The 19,733-nt window shown below is 40.9% G+C and overlaps 1 protein-coding gene and 1 long non-coding RNA gene across 2 annotated transcripts in view; one reads left to right on the top strand and one right to left on the bottom strand.

Moving 5' to 3' along the window:
* Window positions 1-19,733, top strand: part of astn2 (astrotactin 2) — a 306,591-nt gene that overhangs the window by 142,167 nt on the left and 144,691 nt on the right. Inside the window, exons 8-10 of the mRNA XM_085413994.1 lie at window positions 14,740-14,824; window positions 15,695-15,769; window positions 18,189-18,326. Coding sequence (XP_085270120.1) covers window positions 14,740-14,824; window positions 15,695-15,769; window positions 18,189-18,326 — 298 coding nt within the window. The remainder of the gene's footprint in view (window positions 1-14,739; window positions 14,825-15,694; window positions 15,770-18,188; window positions 18,327-19,733) is intronic.
* The window catches only part of LOC146666150 (uncharacterized), a 32,568-nt gene continuing 28,455 nt past the window's right edge, over window positions 15,621-19,733 (bottom strand). Inside the window, exon 3 of the long non-coding RNA XR_014912744.1 lies at window positions 15,621-15,827. This is a non-coding gene — a long non-coding RNA (uncharacterized LOC146666150). The remainder of the gene's footprint in view (window positions 15,828-19,733) is intronic.

Genomic DNA, 19,733 nt, shown 5'->3' with positions numbered 1-19,733 from the left:
TGCTGAGCATTTTGGCTTTATTAGCACTAGAGTCTAGCTCTGCTCTCATCTTTCTGCATCCATTTCTCTTTTCATCTGTCCTTTATAGAAGATTATTTAATCAATGACAGCATGCGCGTTTGTTGTATCTCCTCAGGGCAATCACATCCATCCAGAAGTAGAATGAAAGGTGCTCTTCAAAGAAGCTTTCCATTTCTATAACTAATGTAAAATATAGCACACTTATACCCAAGCAAGCATACATATATTTTTGAGACTGAAGGACTTGTTTAGCATATAAAAACATAACTATAAGTGCACTTGCGATGTTTACTTGGATGTAAAAAAAAAAAAAAAGACAAGTAAAATGGCCAGACCCCGATGGATGGATGGATGGATGGATGGATGGATAGATAGATAGATAGATAGATAGATAGACCACTCACAGGGCTACCAAATATTACAACATTGAAAAACTGACTGATATGGATGACAGGAAAAATATATATAAGAAGAAACATTGACTTGAATCTAATACAAGCTGTGAATGGTGGCATTGTTTTCTGTTGGCTTATGGGCAGAAATGATAAAGTTAAGGTTTAATTGCCAACAAATACTTATTATACCAAGCAACAATACCAATAACAAAAACAACACTAAAACTTTGTTTCATTAATAAACATATGTTATACAGGGAGTGCAGAATTATTAGGCAAATGAGTATTTTGTCCACATCATCCTCTTCATGCATGTTGTGTTACTCCAAGCTGTATAGGCTCGAAAGCCTACTACCAATTAAGCATATTAGGTGATGTGCATCTCTGTAATGAGAAGGGGTGTGGTCTAATGACATCAACACCCTATATCAGGTGTGCATAATTATTAGGCAACGTCCTTTCCTTTGGCAAAATGGGTCAAAAGAAGGACTTGACAAGGCTCAGAAAAGTCAAAAATAGTGAGATATCTTGCAGAGGGATGCAGCAGTCTCAAAATTGCAAAGCTTCTGAAGCGTGATCATCGAACAATCAAGCGTTTCATTCAAAATAGTCAACAGGGTCGCAAGAAGCGTGTGGAAAAACCAAGGCGCAAAATAACTGCCCATGAACTGAGAAAAGTCAAGCGTGCAGCTGCCAAGATGCCACTTGCCACCAGTTTGGCCATATTTCAGAGCTGCAACATCACTGGAATGCCCAAAAGCACAAGGTGTGCAATACTCAGAGACATGGCCAAGGTAAGAAAGGCTGAAAGACGACCACCACTGAACAAGACACACAAGCTGAAACGTCAAGACTGGGCCAAGAAATATCTCAAGACTGGTTTTTCTAAGGTTTTATGGACTGATGAAATGAGAGTGAGTCTTGATGGGCCAGATGGATGGGCCCGTGGCTGGATTGGTAAAGGGCAGAGAGCTCCAGTCCGACTCAGACGCCAGCAAGGTGGAGGTGGAGTACTGGTTTGGGCTGGTATCATCAAAGATGAGCTTGTGGGGCCTTTTCGGGTTGAGGATGGAGTCAAGCTCAACTCCCAGTCCTACTGCCAGTTTCTGGAAGACACCTTCTTCAAGCAGTAGTACAGGAAGAAGTCTGCATCCTTCAAGAAAAACATGATTTCCATGCAGGACAATGCTCCATCACACGCGTCCAAGTACTCCACAGCGTGGCTGGCAAGAAAGGGTATAAAAGAAGAAAAACTAATGACATGGCCTCCTTGTTCACCTGATCTGAACCCCATTGAGAACCTGTGGTCCATCATCAAATGTGAGATTTACAAGGAGGGAAAACAGTACACCTCTCTGAACAGTGTCTGGGAGGCTGTGGTTGCTGCTGCACGCAATGTTGATGGTGAACAGATCAAAACACTGACAGAATCCATGGATGGCAGGCTTTTGAGTGTCCTTGCAAAGAAAGGTGGCTATATTGGTCGCTGATTTGTTTTTGTTTTGTTTTTGAATGTCAGAAATGTATATTTGTGAATGTGGAGATGTTATATTGGTGTCACTGGTAAAAATAAATAATTGAAATGGGTATATATTTGTTTTTTGTTAAGTTGCCTAATAATTATGCACAGTAATAGTCACCTGCACACACAGATATCCCCCTAAAATAGCTAAAACTAAAAACAAACTAAAAACTACTTCCAAAAACATTCAGCTTTGATATTAATGAGTTTTTTGGCTTCATTGAGAACATGGTTGTTGTTCAATAATAACATTATTCCTCAAAAATACAACTTGCCTAATAATTCTGCACTCCCTGTACAGTGTATACTCTATACTGAATACCATAAATGCAGGTTTAGATATTTAAATCGGTCATTTTTTACTCCCAGCATGCATGCAAACGCATTTTTCTTGTCCTTTATAATAGCAAGAGGTATGTTTTCAGGATGGTTTCACACAGCATTTCTATTATCTCCATCAATCCAGCTTCAGTGTCATGTCGGATGACAGGCACTGTTGACTACTAGACACTGTATCGTTGTATCTGGATAATCAGTCATCTGTGCCTTCACCTTCCCTCCTTGATCAAGTGCTACAGTGAAGGTCAGTAGACACATACATGATGCAACACTTCCTGCTGTCTGATAGCTGGGCAATAGATAACTTTAATTATACTTGGAACTATAATATCTGCCTATGTATATATACGTTGGGACAAATAACAGCTAAAAATCCTTTGAAAATTACTTAAAATGAATGTCAGATAATATCATGACTCAAGTTACCACTTTATTATCCTTTCACAGTCATGCTCCCTAAACATAGGCTGTCGCTAAAACCTTTCCATTTCTCATCATGCATAACTTCCTAAAGACTCACAGACCTCGTTGGCTGCTTTTGTTTTCCTCATTTAAAACGTTTTCTCTCTGGCTCCTCCAGCCGCAAGTAATTGGAAATGAAACTGTTGAGGTGTGTAACATGTACAGTATACTATACCCCTGGTTTAGCTTTTCATTTCGAGCACATACTGTGCTCATAAGCACGCGTCCGGACACACACTAAAATGCACACAAACACATACATGTAAGATGGCGCCGGTGAGGTCGGCTGCCGTCACGACTGCTCCGACCACTTTTTCTTTGTTTTTTAAGTTAGTTTTCAGCGTTTCTAAATCGGCAAAATCATCACCATTGGGTACATTAGGTATGACAGTGACACTCTTGTTTCTATTAGTATACAATGTACTCACAATTCGAAGTTTTTAACTCCGGATCCGAGCTGGCCGAGTGAGATCTTGAGGGAGAACAAAGGGAAGCGGCGGCGGCCTAGAGGTAAGCGAGCCGGCGTCAGGAACAGGCTGAGAGCTCGTGCACACCGCACACCTCTGCCTAGCATCCTGCTCGCCAACGTCCAGTCACTGGAGAACAAGCTTGATGACCTCAGGGCCAGGATAAAGTTCCAGAGAGACATTCGGGGCTGCAATCTCCTCTGCTTCACCGAGACATGGCTGAACCCAGCGGTGCCGGACCATGCCATCCAGCCGGCCGAGTTCTTCTCGGTTCACCGCATGGACAGGACACGGGACTCGGGGAAGTCAAGGGGAGGCGGCGTGTGTTTAATGGTGAACAACAATTGGCGCAACAGTGCGAACGTTGTTCCTCTCACACGCTCCTGCACACCAAATCTGGAACTACTGTCCATCATGTGTCGTCCTTTTTATCTACCTCGGGAATTTACATCGGTCATTGTAAGTGCCGTTTATATTCCACCACAAGCGGACACGGTCACCACCTTATGCGAGCTGCATGAGGCACTCACACAGCACCAGACACAACACCGGGACGCTGCGCTTATTGTGACGGGGGACTTTAATAGCGCCAACCTCAAACGCGCAGCACCGAACTTTTATCGACACATCACCTGCCCCACCAGAGGTGAAAGGACACTGGACCACTGCTACACTACGGTCAAGGATGGCTACAAGGCACAATCTCGCCCTCCGTTTGGCAAATCCGATCACGCCGCCATCTTCCTCATGCCAAAATACAAACAAAGGCTGAAACAGGAAGTTCCGGTTCAGAGGAAGGTCGCGCGCTGGACGGATTAATCGGTGGCCGCGTTACAGGATGCACTCGATGACGCAGACTGGGGCATGTTCAGAAACAGCTCCGATGATGATGTCAACGTGTTTACGGAAGCGGTTGTGGGATTCATTGGGAAACTAGCGGATGATACCGTGGAGACAAAGACTATCACAACGTTTCCCAACCAGAAGCCGTGGGTGGATAAAACCATCCGCGACGCTCTGAGATCCCGCACCCCTGCCTACAACACGGGACTCATGACGGGGGACATGGACCCGTACAAAGCCGCGTCATATAAAGAGGCGAAGCAGCGCTACGGGAGGAAACTAGAGTCACAACTCCAACAGAGTGACTCTAGGAGCCTATGGCGGGGACTAAGGACAATAACGGACTATAAAGCCCCAACAACCGGTATGACGAACGCGGCCGTGACTCTGGCAGACAAGTTGAACACTTTCTATGCTCGCTTCGAGGCTGCAGCTAAGGACTCCAACGATGCTAGTGCTAGCGGCGCTAACGGCTGCAGACAGGAAGATACTGGCAGCACCGGAAACGTGCTCGTCATCTCCGAGCATGATGTGAGGAGAGCCTTCAAGAGAGTGAACACCAGGAAAGCAGCAGGACCAGACGGCATCCCAGGTCGTATCCTCAGAGACTGCGCATACCAGCTAGCTCCTGTGTTCACTGAGATATTCAACATCTCTTTATCTCAGTCAGTGATCCCCACATGCTTCAAAGAGTCCATCATTGTTCCTGTCCCGAAGAAACCCCACCCTGCTTCTCTCAATGACTATTGCCCTGTAGCCCTCACCTCAGTAGTGATGAAGTGTTTTGAACGCCTGGTCAGAGACTTCATCATTTCTTCACTACCAGACACACTGGACCCACTACAGTTCGCTTACCGTCCAAATCGTTCCACAGACGATGCCATCTCTCATCTCCTCCACACATCACTCACTCACTTGGACACTAGAAGGGGGAATTATGTTAAAATGCTCTTCATAGACTACAGCTCTGCATTTAATACGATAATTCCCTCCACACTCACCACCAAGCTGGAGCATCTGGGACTCAGCTCATCTATGTGTCAGTGGATCTCCAACTTCCTAACTGGTAGACCACAGGCAGTAAGGATGGGCGGACATGTCTCAGCCTCCACCACTCTCAGCACTGGAGCCCCCCAGGGGTGTGTTCTGAGCCCCCTGCTGTACTCTCTGTACACATATGACTGTGTGGCCACTACCAGCTCCACCACCATCATCAAGTTTGCTGACGACACCGTCGTGGTGGGCCTGATCTCTGATAACAACGAGACGGCCTACCTGAAGGAGATTAGGAATCTGGAGAACTGGTGCCAGAGGAACAACCTCCTAAACGTCAGTAAGACAAAGGAGCTGATAGTGGACTTCAGCACTAAGCAGGAGAGGAACTACCAGACCCCTGTCATCAACGAGTGCCCAGTGGAGAGAGTGGACAGCTTCAAATACCTCGGAGTTCACATCACGCAGGACCTGTCATGGTCCTGTCACATCAACACCGTGGTGAAAAAGGCCCGTCAGCGTCTCTACCACCTCAGACGCTTGAGAGACTTCCAACTGCCCTCCAAGGTGCTCAGGAACTTTTACTCGTGCACCATAGAGAGCATCCTGGCGGGAAACATCTTAACCTGGTTCGGGAACAGCACCATGCAGGACAGACGAGCTCTACAGAGGGTTGTGCGGTCAGCTGAGCGCACCATCCGCTCTGAGCTCCCTGACCTGCACTCAATCTACAGCAGGCAGTGCTGGACCAAGGCCAGGAAGATCGTGAAGGACCTCAGCCATCCCAACAACAGACTGTTCTCTCTGTTGAGGTCAGGAAAGCGATTCCGCTCCCTGAAGACCAACACAGAGAGACTGAGGAGGAGCTTCTTCCCGCAGGCGATACGGTCTCTCAATCACACCACCACACAGTACTGACCCACACATATAGTTCTTACACACACACACTGGACATTCTGGACATTGTTTTCACTTCATCACTTAAATCACTTTAAGCATATTCGCACTGCACAAGACACTAAATAATGTGGATTGCACAACACTGGTCACTATATTCTTCATTTCCAGTTAGTCCTTGTACAGCTGCTGTTATTGTGTATATATTTATTTATTTATTTATATTACTTCATACATTCTTATATAGTTCTATACTGTGTATTTTGTTGTACAGTTATTTCATTTTTAACCTTAATTTTTTTTATATTTTATTCCTTCCTAGTTAAATTTACCCTTTTTAATTTTTCATATTTATTTCCTATCTTATTCATAGCCTTTTCCTTTTTTTTTCTTTAAGTCATGAGCAGTTGTCTAAGCATTTCACTGCATATCGTACTGTGTATGACTGTGTACGTGACAAATAAAATTTGAATTTGATACAGCTCAAAGGAAACACTTATATTTTATCTGCCCAATGATAATACCTAAGGCCTTCTCCAATATTATAACAAGTGCAAATAGGCACCAGAACAACAGTAAGTCTTTTCTGTGCTAATATCATAAACCTTAAAATTTGAAAATTATCCAGGCAGCCAGAGATATTATTATGATGACATTGTTTATAGCATCAGTTTAATACAAGAGGAAGAGAGATGGTTCGTGCGATCAAGCACCTGCCATTGTTATACATTTCACGTTCTTAATTTATAAGAGGAGAAAGTGAGAGAGCAAAAGAATGAGACAGAGAATGAGGAAAGGATGGTGACAAATTTTATTGACAATTTTAAACTGGTGTTTACAGAGGATGTCATTATCGCTAGGTGGTGTGAGGCTGTGTGCCTGTTTAGACACCTGGCTGAAATGTACAGGGAAGGGACTCTCTGAGCACAGTTAAATAATTGGTTTTAACAAATGGCTATTTGGAAGCATTTAGCTCTTAATTAGACCTACACTATATTTTGATTATTCAACCATTTCTTGGGAGTCACTGAGTTAACACTGAGTTAACATGCTCTTTCAAAGCCCTGAGAGAAGGACGTACATGGAAACATTAAATTTGCACTGATCCATCCAAAAGAAAAAAAAGAGACTAGCTGTCAATACACATTTTAGTGGTTAGAGTTGTTCAAGGTTAACACGAGCAGAAAGTTTTACTCAACCTGAAAAAATACAAACATCAGATCAAAACAAGAGTTAAAGCCATTAAAATTACTTCGTTAAATATCTTTGAACATGTTGTTCTCAAAAATAATTAACAAAGTAGCTCATAAGAATATACGTTTAATGACCCAAAACATCAGCAACGAAACCTAAAACAGAGCAGATGAGAGCATGAACCTGCTGAATCTGTTATCTTGATAACAGAAGCCAAGTGTACACTGTGAACGAAAAAGCAGTTACCACACTGCATTAGCAGCTCAGTGATATTCAACTTTAATAACCACACTGTTGCATTTTCTCGTCTGCTCAGAGAGACATTTTACTATTGGCTATCTCCTCCCTGCCACGCTTTTCTGATACGCTCACTGTTGCTGTTGTTCCTCAGATTTAAAAAGAAATTACTACAAGCCATTAATTCTAGCTTCAAATCTTCCTTTTAATATGTTACACCCATTCTGGGTTTTTAGATGGAGATAAAAAACCCAGAGCTTGCAAGTCATGTAAAGGTTAGTTCATTCAGCAGAATGTGTAATCAAGCAGACTTATCTATTTCTGTTAATCACTAGATCCTCCTTTAAATGCGCTTGCAGAAAGGTAAGAGCCCTGCTTCAATGATTATTTACACAGGCTGTTTAAGATTTACAGAAAATGTGCTCCTAGACTGGTGCACTTAATCTGAAACAAGGTAGGAAAGATTTACAGTCCTCCTGCAGCTTTGAGGCCTGTACTGCTGTACAATTCATCTACCTCTCCTGACAATCTAGTGGGAGCACTATGGGTTTTATGTCTAGGCCTTATGTATACCTCTGCCACAGCTGGTATTGTTAATTAAACTGTAAACACAACTTATGATAAAAAAGGAATGTCTAGTTATAACCAGCACAAACCAGTTTCTCTAATATCTGATTCAGGTGATACTGACTGAGGGGGCATGTACTGAGCAAAAATGCATGTTGTTGTTATTATTATTATTGTTTTATTATTATTGTCATTATTGAATAATACACTGGCAAGACAAGAAATATTACCATAGCCAAGATAAAATAGGGGAGAGAGTTTTGCTTTCGCCTTCTAATTAAATCCGAAGCTAAAGGAAAAAAAGTCCAATTCGTGACTTCGATTTGATTCCTCTCAGAAATAGCTATTTACAAAGAGCCGTGTTGTCTCCACAGTTATTATTAGGTCCAAATATCTGTCATCGGGAGCCATTTCAAACAAACATGTAAATCAAAGCAAAACATTACATTTGTAATTGCTGTTAGCAAGATGCACAAATCACTCATGTACTCAAATACTAACTCTCTTAATTATAGTAATTTATCATCAATTTTAACCAAATGGGTTCAGCTGTATTTCTTCTTCAGTACGAATGCTGATGTAGAAACAGAAAGATTATACAATTTGAGCAAGATAGGACCATGTCAAATAAACTGTCCAAAATGACTGTAGGATAATTAAAGTTTAGAATCATGAACTAAAAACAGTGTGACCATTTCTCTCTCTGAATCTCTGGATATGTGGTTAAAAAAATCTAACTATAGAAATCTGTGACATCTTGCTTCATATGAATCACATCATATCACTTTCAATATAAAATTAACTATAAGAGTAGATATATTTGTTGTTGTTGCTTTTATCTGTTTATTTATTCTATTCAAAGAGAAAGTCCATTGAGTTGGCATCAGTGGGAAATGTGGCCAAATTCTAACTGTGATGTAAGCCCTAAACTCTATTACATGACACAGTGCAAGTGAAGCGTTCAGCTAGCGGCTAGAGTCTAGACACACTCAGCCAGTTCACTCAGCAACAGAGCTCCAGCAATTTAAGTATTACGTAGTTTTCTATTTTGTAAAAATGAAATAAAGTAAAATAAGGTATCTTCTAAACACAAACACAACTGGACTACAGTATTTAACAACACCAGATTCTAAAATCGATGGTGTTTTGCTTCTATTGCATTTTTGCTGATATATGCAACAAAACAAATAATTCAGGTTGCATCACTGTTGCTACTCTGGCACTAACATAATAATGGAAATGTTCCCAGTTCCTACCAGACTTCAAGGAGAAAGAAAATAATATAATAATAAGGGTACCTTACCAACATGTGTGGTAACATGTGATGTGACTGCTTATGCACAAGATTGATTTTTCTAAGCGCAGCCTCTGGCAGTCTGAAGGAATGCAGTATAACTAGGTTAAATATGTATGTGAAGACTAGCAATGGGAACGTGAAGTGTGTGTGTGTGTGTGTGTGTGTGTGTGTGTGTGTGTGTGTGTGTGTGTGTTTGCAACATGAAAAGGATATCTGTTTGCCAAAAATGAAGGACCACATTCGATGAGCTTTAGCGGCAGAGTAGTAATTTTAACACAAACCTTAATATTTCCCTGACTTTAATGTAGTTTAGTGTAACAAAACCAACCATGGTGTTTTGATATACCAGCTCATAAAGACTACAATCCTGCCAAAAGTGTAAAATCAAAAATTGCATTTGTGAGCAGTATTTGTCCATAGCTAGTGGCGCACTGGCCATCAGGTGTACTGGGACAAAATCTGATTAGCTGGTTTACTGCCAAAAAGTCCATAAAGGCCTGCCTGTCCCTTACTGATCCTCTTTATCCGCCTGCCGTTTGGGTTGTGCATGAGAGCATATTGTTTTCTGAATTTCTTTCCCAATACATCCCCGTTTAAAAAGGCTGTGTTGGAAGACCGCAGTTAAAGAATGTGGCAATCTGGACAGAAAGGAATATCACAAGTTATTAAAAAGACAGTGATATAAAAAAGTATTTTTGCCTTTTCTAATTTTCTTCATACGTTTCAGATCATCAAACAGTCTTTAATGTTAGACTAATATAAAAAAAATTAATTATAAAATGCAGATTTGAAAAGATGAATTAATTCACCAAAACTCATCAAAACCTACCTTGACCTATGTGGAAAAAGTAATTTAGCCCTAAACCTAATAAGTGGTTTTGCCACTCTTGGTAGCAAGAACTGCAGTCACACTTGCTGCTGTGTCCTGCTGTATAACCCAATTGTAATTGAGCCTTAGGCCATTAACTGATGGGCGGACATACTCCTTCAGGAATTTCTGGTAGAGAACTCAAAGAAGGAATTCATGGTTCTCTCTATTACGGCAAGTCAACCAGGTCCTGAAGCAGCAAAGTAGCCCCAAACCATCACCCTACCACCACCATTTTGACAGTTGATATTGTTGTTCTTTTTATGAAATGCTGAGTTTTATGTTAGCAGTAGCAGGCTGCAAACACTGTTCCAGATTTTCTCCATTTGTGGACAGTTGCTAGTCATAAAACCTTAGAAGTGGCTTAGTAACTCTTTTCAAAGTGATAGATATAAATGACTTTGTTGTATAGTATGTTGCTTTTTGGGATCTTTTAGACTACTTCACATTGTCTGACAGTGATTTCTTGATTTAACATGTCTGGTTGTGTGTGACTAGTAAAATTTAACTCAGCTTTCCAAAAAAAGAGGTTAAACACTTTTAATAACTGCATAATTACACATAGGACCAAATAGGTTTGGTCCTATGTGATCCAAAACATTTCAGTGTGACAAATATGCAAAAATAAGACATCAGGAAGGGGTAAATACTTTTTCACAGCACTCTAAAGTCTTGGATTGGATTAATTAAACTCTATGCTGTTCATTGATCTTTTATATGAAATGGCTGGATGAATGTTGTGATATTTTACTACTACTTTAAAAAATGGAACCATTTCGAGAGCTTTAGTTTTTCATTTAGCAAGGCCACACTGAAAGCTACTCTTTGACAGAATCTTGATGGTGCATCACTCCTTGAGTCAGTCTCAAGACTATAATATCAACCAATGAATTATTAAACGGTAAGTGATAAAATTTGAATGGCCTAGACAGGGTGGCCATTACACATTTTTCCAGGGTTATCCCTCTGTACAGGTCAACAAAAAGCACTTATTCTGGGAGCACTTCAATGCAACGGTTATAGAAGCCATCCTTGGCAAAATCTCACAAATGTATACAATCACTTAAAATGCACTTGCCTCTATTTTATTTATTATACTAGGCAGCATAAAGATCACATCGAAATACTAATTACCCACTGTGACTGATCTGATGAGGAAATTTCAATATTGAAAATAAGGGGTTTTAAACTTCAGTGCTACTCAAGGAAAGCAGCATCAGAAATGTAAATCCTAAACTGCTATGCACCAGCAAAAGGCTGCTGTAGCCCTGTCTGAACGTCTCTGTTTGTTCTGCAGTGCAATCTGTCCCACCAGCTGTAGAGAAGCCAGGATAAAAATGCCTTAGTTGAGGATGATGAAAGATTTGTCCTAATATTGGGAGAAAACAGAAAGCCAGTTGTCAGATTCTCAGTGGAATTCATGACACTGATCAGCGCATGTGTAACTAATCACATGTATGTTACTGCTTTGTCTTTTCAATGCTGACTGAGACTTCAGCTGTTTGAAAGGAGATGCACTGATAACAGTCATATTGTATAATTTACTTAATGCAACCAAGGGAGGGATGGAGAGATGGATAGATGGATGGAGAGAGGGATGGAGGGAGAGAGAGATAGATAGATAGATAAAATACAATGTGCCATGGTTATAGTGCTGCAGCCTCACAGCAAAGGTGCCTCTGCAAAATAAAGCAACATATCAGACAAGTTTGAGTTATTGGAACGATTTAAAAACCCACAAGCTGGAAAGGAAGTGGCGTTTCACTAATTTATAGGAAATTTACCTAGCCTGGAAAGAGTTGATTAATTTATTTTTTTAAAAATGCCCACTGTGAGGCTCATACTAGCTACTATTCATCATTGATAGAAGAAAAGAAAAACGACCCAAGGTTCATAGCCACTCTGACAAAGAGCCATAGCTCTGTTGAACCTTGTATGTTCTTTTCCGTGGTAATGATTTTGTTAACTTCTTTACAAATAAAGTTTTACTCATACTCGCAAAGGCATCATCAAGTACAGCAGCTTTATAAACTGCAAATTTTAATTTAAACTCATTCACTCCTATTGATCTCTCTCAGCATCACCATGTCTACAAACCGCATCTGTAAAAGACTGTTCAGATAACTCAGATAAATTAATGGTTCATTTTTAAATATGATCAATTTATTTTAGATTATGTCTTGATGCATGCTCAATCATCCAGGAAAGTAAATCTCCAAAAGTTGATTCTGTTCATCTACAGTGGGGCAAAAAAGTATTTAGTCAGCCACCGATTGTGCAAGTTCCCCCACTTAAAATGATGACAGAGGTCAATAATTTGCACCAGAGGTACACTTCAACTGTGAGAGACAGAATGTGAAAAAAAATCCATGAATCCACATGGTAGGATTTGTAAAGAATTTATTCGTAAATTAGGGTGGAAAATAAGTATTTGGTCACCTCAAACAAGGAAAATCTCTGGCTCTCACAGACCTGTAACGTCTTCTGTAAGAAGCTTTTCTGTCCCCCACTCGTTACCTGTATGAATGGCACCTGTTTGAACTCATCATCTGTATAAAAGACACCTGTCCACAGCCTCAAACAGTCAGACTCCAAACTCCGCCATGGCCAAGACCAAAGAGCTTTCGAAGGACACCAGGAAAAGTATTGTAGACCTGCACCAGACTGGGAAGAGTGAATCTACAATAGGCAAGCAGCTTGGTGTGAAAAAATCAACTGTGGGAGCAATCATCAGAAAATGGAAGACATACAAGACCACTGATAATCTCCCTCGATCTGGGGCTCCACGCAAGATCTCATCCCGTGGGGTCAAAATGATCATGAGAACGGTGAGCAAAGATCCCAGAACCACACGGGGGGACCTGGTGAATGACCTGCAGAGAGCTGGGACCAAAGTAACAAAGGTCACCATCAGTAACACACTACAACGGCAGGGAATCAAATCCCGCAGTGCCAGACGTGTTCCGCTGCTGAAGCCAGTGCATGTCCAGGCCCGTCTGAAGTTTGCCAGAGAGCACATGGATGATACAGCAGAGGATTGGGAGAATGTCATGTGGTCAGATGAAACCAAAGTAGAACTTTTTGGTATAAACTCAACTCGTCGTGTTTGGAGGAAGAAGAATACTGAGTTGCATCCCAAGAACACCATACCTACTGTGAAGTAGAAAGTACAAAGTATTGAGTTGTATTTCTGTTATTGACCAAATACTTATTTTCCACCCTGATTTACGAATAAATTCTTTACAAATCCTACCATGTGGATTCATGGATTTTTTTTTCACATTCTGTCTCTCACAGTTGAAGTGTACCTCTGGTGCAAATTACTGACCTCTGTCATCATTTTAAGTGGGGGAACTTGCACAATCGGTGGCTGACTAAATACTTTTTTGCCCCACTGTAGACGTAGCGTTTTGTGGGAGAAACGTTTCGTCACTCATCCAAGTGACTTCTTCAGTCTCAGCTGACTGCAGGTTTCCCCAATCTTATAAACAGTACATTTGCATAATGACTGAAACCAGCCCACTGAAGGAACAATGGGCTGGGAGGTCAGTTCCTTAATCTTAATTGTGCAAATTCTCATGACCATTGATCAACAACCACTGACCAAAACCCACTGATCAAAGACCACTGATCAATGGCCATGAGTACCATTCAGAGAGAGTTGGGGAATGGCTGCAACCACAGCATTGTAAGATGGCGAAAGATGTACCCTTAGGCCCCCTCTTCGATTCAGAGATGGTCTTTCCCTTTTCACGTAAATGGCCTCCTTGACTCTGCGCTCAAACCAACGTTCCTCCCTGTCCAGGATGTGTACATCCTCCTCATTGAAAGAGTGTCCACTGGCCTGTAGGTGTAAATAGACTGCAGAGTCCTGGCCTGACGAGGTAGCTCTTCTGTGTTGTGCCATCCGCTTAGCCAGAGGTGGTTTGGTTTCCCCGATTTATAAATCCTCTACTGTTCAGCTGGCTCACAGCTAGGGGTCCTGAGACAGATGCCCTCTGTCCATTGAAGATGAGGCTTTAAACTTTCTTTTGGTTCCCTTTTTCTATAGTTAGGGCTAGATCAGGTGACCCTGAACTCACCCTTGGAGATTTGGGATCATCCACTGTGAGCTTCTCTTTTAGTTCCCACTTTTTATACCTGAATATTATTGATATGACAGTATTACATATCATTAATTGTCAAATTTCTCCTGCTGTTTATATGTTGTCTTTTTTGTTGTTGTTGCTGTGGTTGTCTCCATATGCTATTATTTTCTAGCTCCACTTTCCCCTTGACAACCAAGCCATTCACATAGAAAACTGATTATAAAGAATATTTTAATTATGTTCTCTCTCTAATGGTGTAAAGTCTTTTCCTTTCAGTATAAAGCATCTTGAGACGGCTACAGGCATGAACTGGTGTTAAATATATACAACTGAAGTATTGAATTGTAATCTGGAAGTAAAACAGTAGTGAATATGGCAATTACTGCACAATCAACATGACAGAAATAAATCTAGGTACAATATTTGCCTGAAAAGAATTAGGTTTTACATCATGTAACATTTAGTTTGGTACATCTCTAATAAATGAAGAGATCAGGGTGATAGATAAATATCTGCCACTGTGCATGTTTGTTTTTCTCTGTACGGCAGGAGAATGTAGCTGTCATGAGGGTTATTCCCCTGATCCCGTTCATAAGCATCTCTGTGTGCGCAGCGACTGGAGTCGCAACGAAGGGTAAGTTGTGTTGTGTGTAGTTATTCCACTAATATATAGAGATTCACTTGTACTTTACAACCTTACGCATGACTTCAGAGCCGGTAGTACAACCACATCATTGCACTATATTAACTTTATCTAAAATAAAGGTGAGCTGTTCACTGTGATGGATTTGCAGTTCTCTGCAGGATGATCATCTCAGTATTAAAATGAAAAGAAACTTAGAACGCTTCCTACATGGTTTGGAAAATAGCAGTTTGTAGTTAATATGATAAAACATACACTTCTACCAATACAGGCTTGAAGAAGTAGTCTTTTTAAAGGGAATCGGGTGTATAGGTTGAAGAAATTAGAAATGAGAATCGACGTTATTGACAAAAAAACAAAAAAACAGGAGTGGAGGGCTGAGATGAAATGCATGAATGGGAAAGAAGTAAAGTCACTGAAGAGTGCTTGACAGGCACTGAAATGATCCCTCTGACTCTGACCTTGTTTGACACTTAGCTGGCCTAACCCATCATTGGTCTCACATTGTTACTCACCAGCACCTGTCATCCCCTGGATTCAGTCCAGTAACCAATCAAATGCCCATTGCTTTTTCTTTTTTTAAGAGTAGCAGCAGACACAGTATAGTCTTGTACAGCAGACAGAAATGTTAATTAAATGACAGTTTTTCAGTTTTTGTATTCAGATATGTTTTATACATAATATTATATACACTTTGAAGTACTTAAAATGCTGAACTAAAAGGCTTTGTGCATGAAAAACAACAATATAAATGAGAAGACTTGATGGAATTACATAAAAACATCTGTTAGATTATTTTAAAAATGCTGATAAATCACTGTCTTTGATCATGCATTCCTTTATCGTCTTTCCCCTGTCAAGTCCATGGCCATATGCTAACTTGGAGAAAGGGTATGACCTAGTTACAGGAGAACAGGCCCCGGAGAGAATCTTCAGGTAAGACCCTTCTGGTGCACCTCCTCAGCGCTTGACTTGTGCTGGCCATCTGTGGACTCTGTGGACACACAATGGAATGAAAGTGGCATTTCTTGTGTCATCTTGTATGTGTGTGCATGAGTGTGACAGAGCATGGAGATGAGCACCTGACAGATGCACATAGACAAAGGCAAATGGACACACAAGTACACCCCATGGTGGATCTCTCTGAGTGTGTAGAGAATAGCCCAAGGACCAGGCCTGATTGGATTCCTTTAAAATACTTTTACTGGCATTTTTGTTACACTTCTCATCCTTGATGGTGTCATTGTGTTATTTCTTTTTTTTCCCCAAGAAGTGTAAAAATGAAAATCTCAGGGTAAACCTGATTATAGAGATTTAAAAGAAAAATCTGGTCAATGTGGTCAATTTTCCCTTTAGTTTTGCTTAACTGTGTAACTAAAGCATGGAATGTTTAAACTTTTGATTTTGTGAAATCTTTCTCGATTTCATGCTCTCTACCCTTCCAATACGTAGGTAGGAACAGCTCTTTGTCACAGTTATCTCACTCCTTATCACAATGACCTTGCAGCGTTTGCCAGCCACTGTGAGTCCACTGTAAGAAATGAGGCGCTAAAGGCAAAATACCAAGCAAAACCCTGTTTCAAGTTGGAGATAGGACTCGGGCATCACTAGCACACAAAAGCAGCAACTAAACTTTTATAGATTAAGCACTGTGTCAGCCGAGAGTCTGCGAGAGAAGAAAGACGAAGGACACCACATACAGCTGCAGAACACAAATAGATTCAGCCGTGAACATGCTGATACAGATAGTCAACAAAGTGAGTAAAGATGAAGCAGTTTTCTAGCAATGCTGTTCTGGGGAGGAGGAGAAAAGACTCTAATGCTCTTCAGCTGGACAGTCTTATGACAGTGAATAGACGAGCTAAACCAAGTGCTTTCACAGATGGGGAGTTTTATAGGAAACCAGGGTTGCTGCTTACATTTTCCTTGAAAAGGAACAATGAAAAAATAAGCACCTTGTGATATGAAGACATGAGGGCCCCGTAACAAATGTCTTTAAGAACTGAAATTTGTTATTTTAGTCAATATATTGACAGCTGTGTTTTGTACAAGTTGATGGTTTTCCATGTTAATGTTTGGAACTATGATCCATATGAAAGAAAAGTATGGAAATAGTAAATGGACAGGTTCTTATGTAGTGCTTTTCTACTCTACTGGAACATTCAAAGCGCTTTAATCAATTTACCTCATTTTCCCATATTAATACAAGCACTTTTGTTCTGTGCCAAAGTGCAATCTGTCTGACGTTCACACACGTTCACACACGTTCACACTGATGAACACATTAGAGACCACCTTTTTTCAATGCCAAAGGATACTTTGGCATGCAAACTGGAACAGCCAGGGATCAAACCACCAATCTTCCAATTGGTAGATGACCTGCTCTACGCCCTAAGTTACAGCCGCCCAGACCTTGTACCCATTCATGTTTGCCAGGTTGTAAGGGTTGTAGGTCAGCAATATTTAACTGGGAATAAAGTTAAATAAAGTAAAGATGGTGGCGAATGATGAAGAAATTCAATAATATATTTTATGCGAAGTAAAACGAGAGATTGATAGCAAATACATAATGCGAACCTTCTTGACAGGCCCTGTTTTTCTGGGATTTTGTGGCCTACAGTAGCTGTCCAGATGCATTTGAGTGCATTATGCAAAGCTAAAATGTGCTCTGCTATTATCATATCTGATGTTGTGTTTTCCCTGGAAACATGTCTGCAGGGTTGCCTGTTATGGCTATTAATCTTCACTCATAAGAAAGGTCTCTGGCAAAATCAGATTATATTCATAACACCCTGACCAGGTCATATAAACTGCATTCATAAGCAATGAACTGGACTTACATTGAAGGAGGAGAAAATATGTTAAGCAGTGTTGAAACAGTATTATCACTATAAGCTTGAACTTATTTTCTTGTTCACTAAAAAGGTTTACTTGACTATAGCATATAGTCACACATAGTCTTCATAGTTAACTTTCTTCTTACAATAATTATTTAAAAAAGGAAAAGAAAATTACAAGACTTTTTTTAATATGTGTTCAAATATCTTTATATGTTTTATTCTTCTATTCTATCACATAATAAATGATGCAAATAACTGAGAAATTGCCCATGATCCGTATTAAACATACTTCAAATTCTACATGTGAGACCCTCACCACACATCTCATATTTTAAACATATGTTTTTCATTGTTGTTTCATTGTTTCATTGTTGTTTTCATAGAATCTTTTGTATGTTTTTCTATCTGCAAATACTGCTGTGTTTGCACACAGTGTGTGCTTTTGTGTAAAACAAATTGTGGTTATGTGATGGTAATGCAACTGGCATTTATGTCTTGTGATCATGCCAACACAGATCATTCTACAGTCTGGGCCAAGGGCTGTGGCTGCCTGTCAGCAAAAGCTTTGTTGTGCCACCGGTGGAACTGTCAATCAACCCCATTGCCAGCTGTAAGACAGACGTGTTGGTTACGGAAGATCCAGGGGAGATCAGGTCAGTCTGACTCAATAACAAGTTGTGTCCAGCAACTGAAACAACCGGGCGCACTACCAAAAATGTACAGCTGGAAGATATTAAGAATGCTTTGGAGCCACAGCATTTTTTTCAGACCGATACGTTTTGGTTTACTTGACATGAAGTATCCACGTAGGTACTTTTGTTGCAAATCCCCTGGTTGACTGATGAAACAATTCTGCACTCATTTTACATTTTCACTTGTTTCTTCACTTTTTCCCAAAACACTTGCATTTCTATTCGGCTCCCGCGTCTCTCTGTGTACCTGGCCTGTACCGCTATACTCGCTGTCTTTGGAATATCCCCTTCCTTCTTTCAAATGATCTAAACATGTAAAGTACAGTTCAAGTACGACACACCTAAATTAAGCATACAGTATGTACAGTGGGGCAAAAAAGTATTTAGTCAGCCACCGATTGTGCAAGTTCCCCCACCTAAAATGATGACAGAGGTCAGTAATTTGCACCAGAGGTACACTTCAACTGTGAGAGACAGAATGTGAAAAAAAAATCCATGAATCCACATGGTAGGATTTGTAAAGAATTTATTCGTAAATCAGGGTGGAAAATAAGTATTTGGTCAATAACAAAAATACAACTCAATACTTTGTAACATAACCTTTGTTGGCAATAACAGAGGTCAAACGTTTACTATAGGTCTTTACCAGGTTTGCACACACACAGTAGCTGGTATTTTGGCCCATTCCTCCATGCAGATCTTCTCGAGAGCAGTGATGTTTTGGGGCTGTCGCCGAGCAACACTGACTTTCAACTCCCGCCACAGATTTTCTATGGGGTTGAGGTCTGGAGACTGGCTAGGCCACTCCAGGACTTTCAAATGCTTCTTACGGAGCCACTCCTTTGTTGCCCGGGCGGTGTGTTTTGGATCATTGTCATGTTGGAAGACCCAGCCTCGTTTCATCTTCAAAGTTCTCACTGATGGAAGGAGGTTTTGGCTCAAAATCTCACGATACATGGCCCCATTCATTCTGTCCTTAACACGGATCAGTCGTCCTGTCCCCTTGGCAGAAAAAAAGCCCCATAGCATGATGTTTCCATCCCCATGCTTCACAGTAGGTATGGTGTTCTTGGGATGCAACTCCGTATTCTTCTTCCTCCAAACACGACGAGTTGAGTTTATACCAAAAAGTTCTAATTTGGTTTCACCTGACCACATGACATTCTCCCAATCCTCTGCTGTATCATCCATGTGCTCTCTGGCAAACTTCAGACGGGCCTGGACATGCACTGGCTTCAGCAGCGGAACACGTCTGGCACTGCGGGATTTGATTCCCTGCCGTTGTAGTGTGTTACTGATGGTGACCTTTGTTACTTTGGTCCCAGCTCTCTGCAGGTCATTCACCAGGTCCCCCCGTGTGGTTCTGGG

Source organism: Rhamphochromis longiceps, linkage group LG7 (assembly GCF_057381845.1).
Source record: "Rhamphochromis longiceps isolate RC_006_pf linkage group LG7, R_longiceps_female_GT1.1, whole genome shotgun sequence".
NCBI lineage: Eukaryota > Metazoa > Chordata > Actinopteri > Cichliformes > Cichlidae > Rhamphochromis > Rhamphochromis longiceps.
This window is presented reverse-complemented; position numbering and strand designations above follow the sequence as displayed.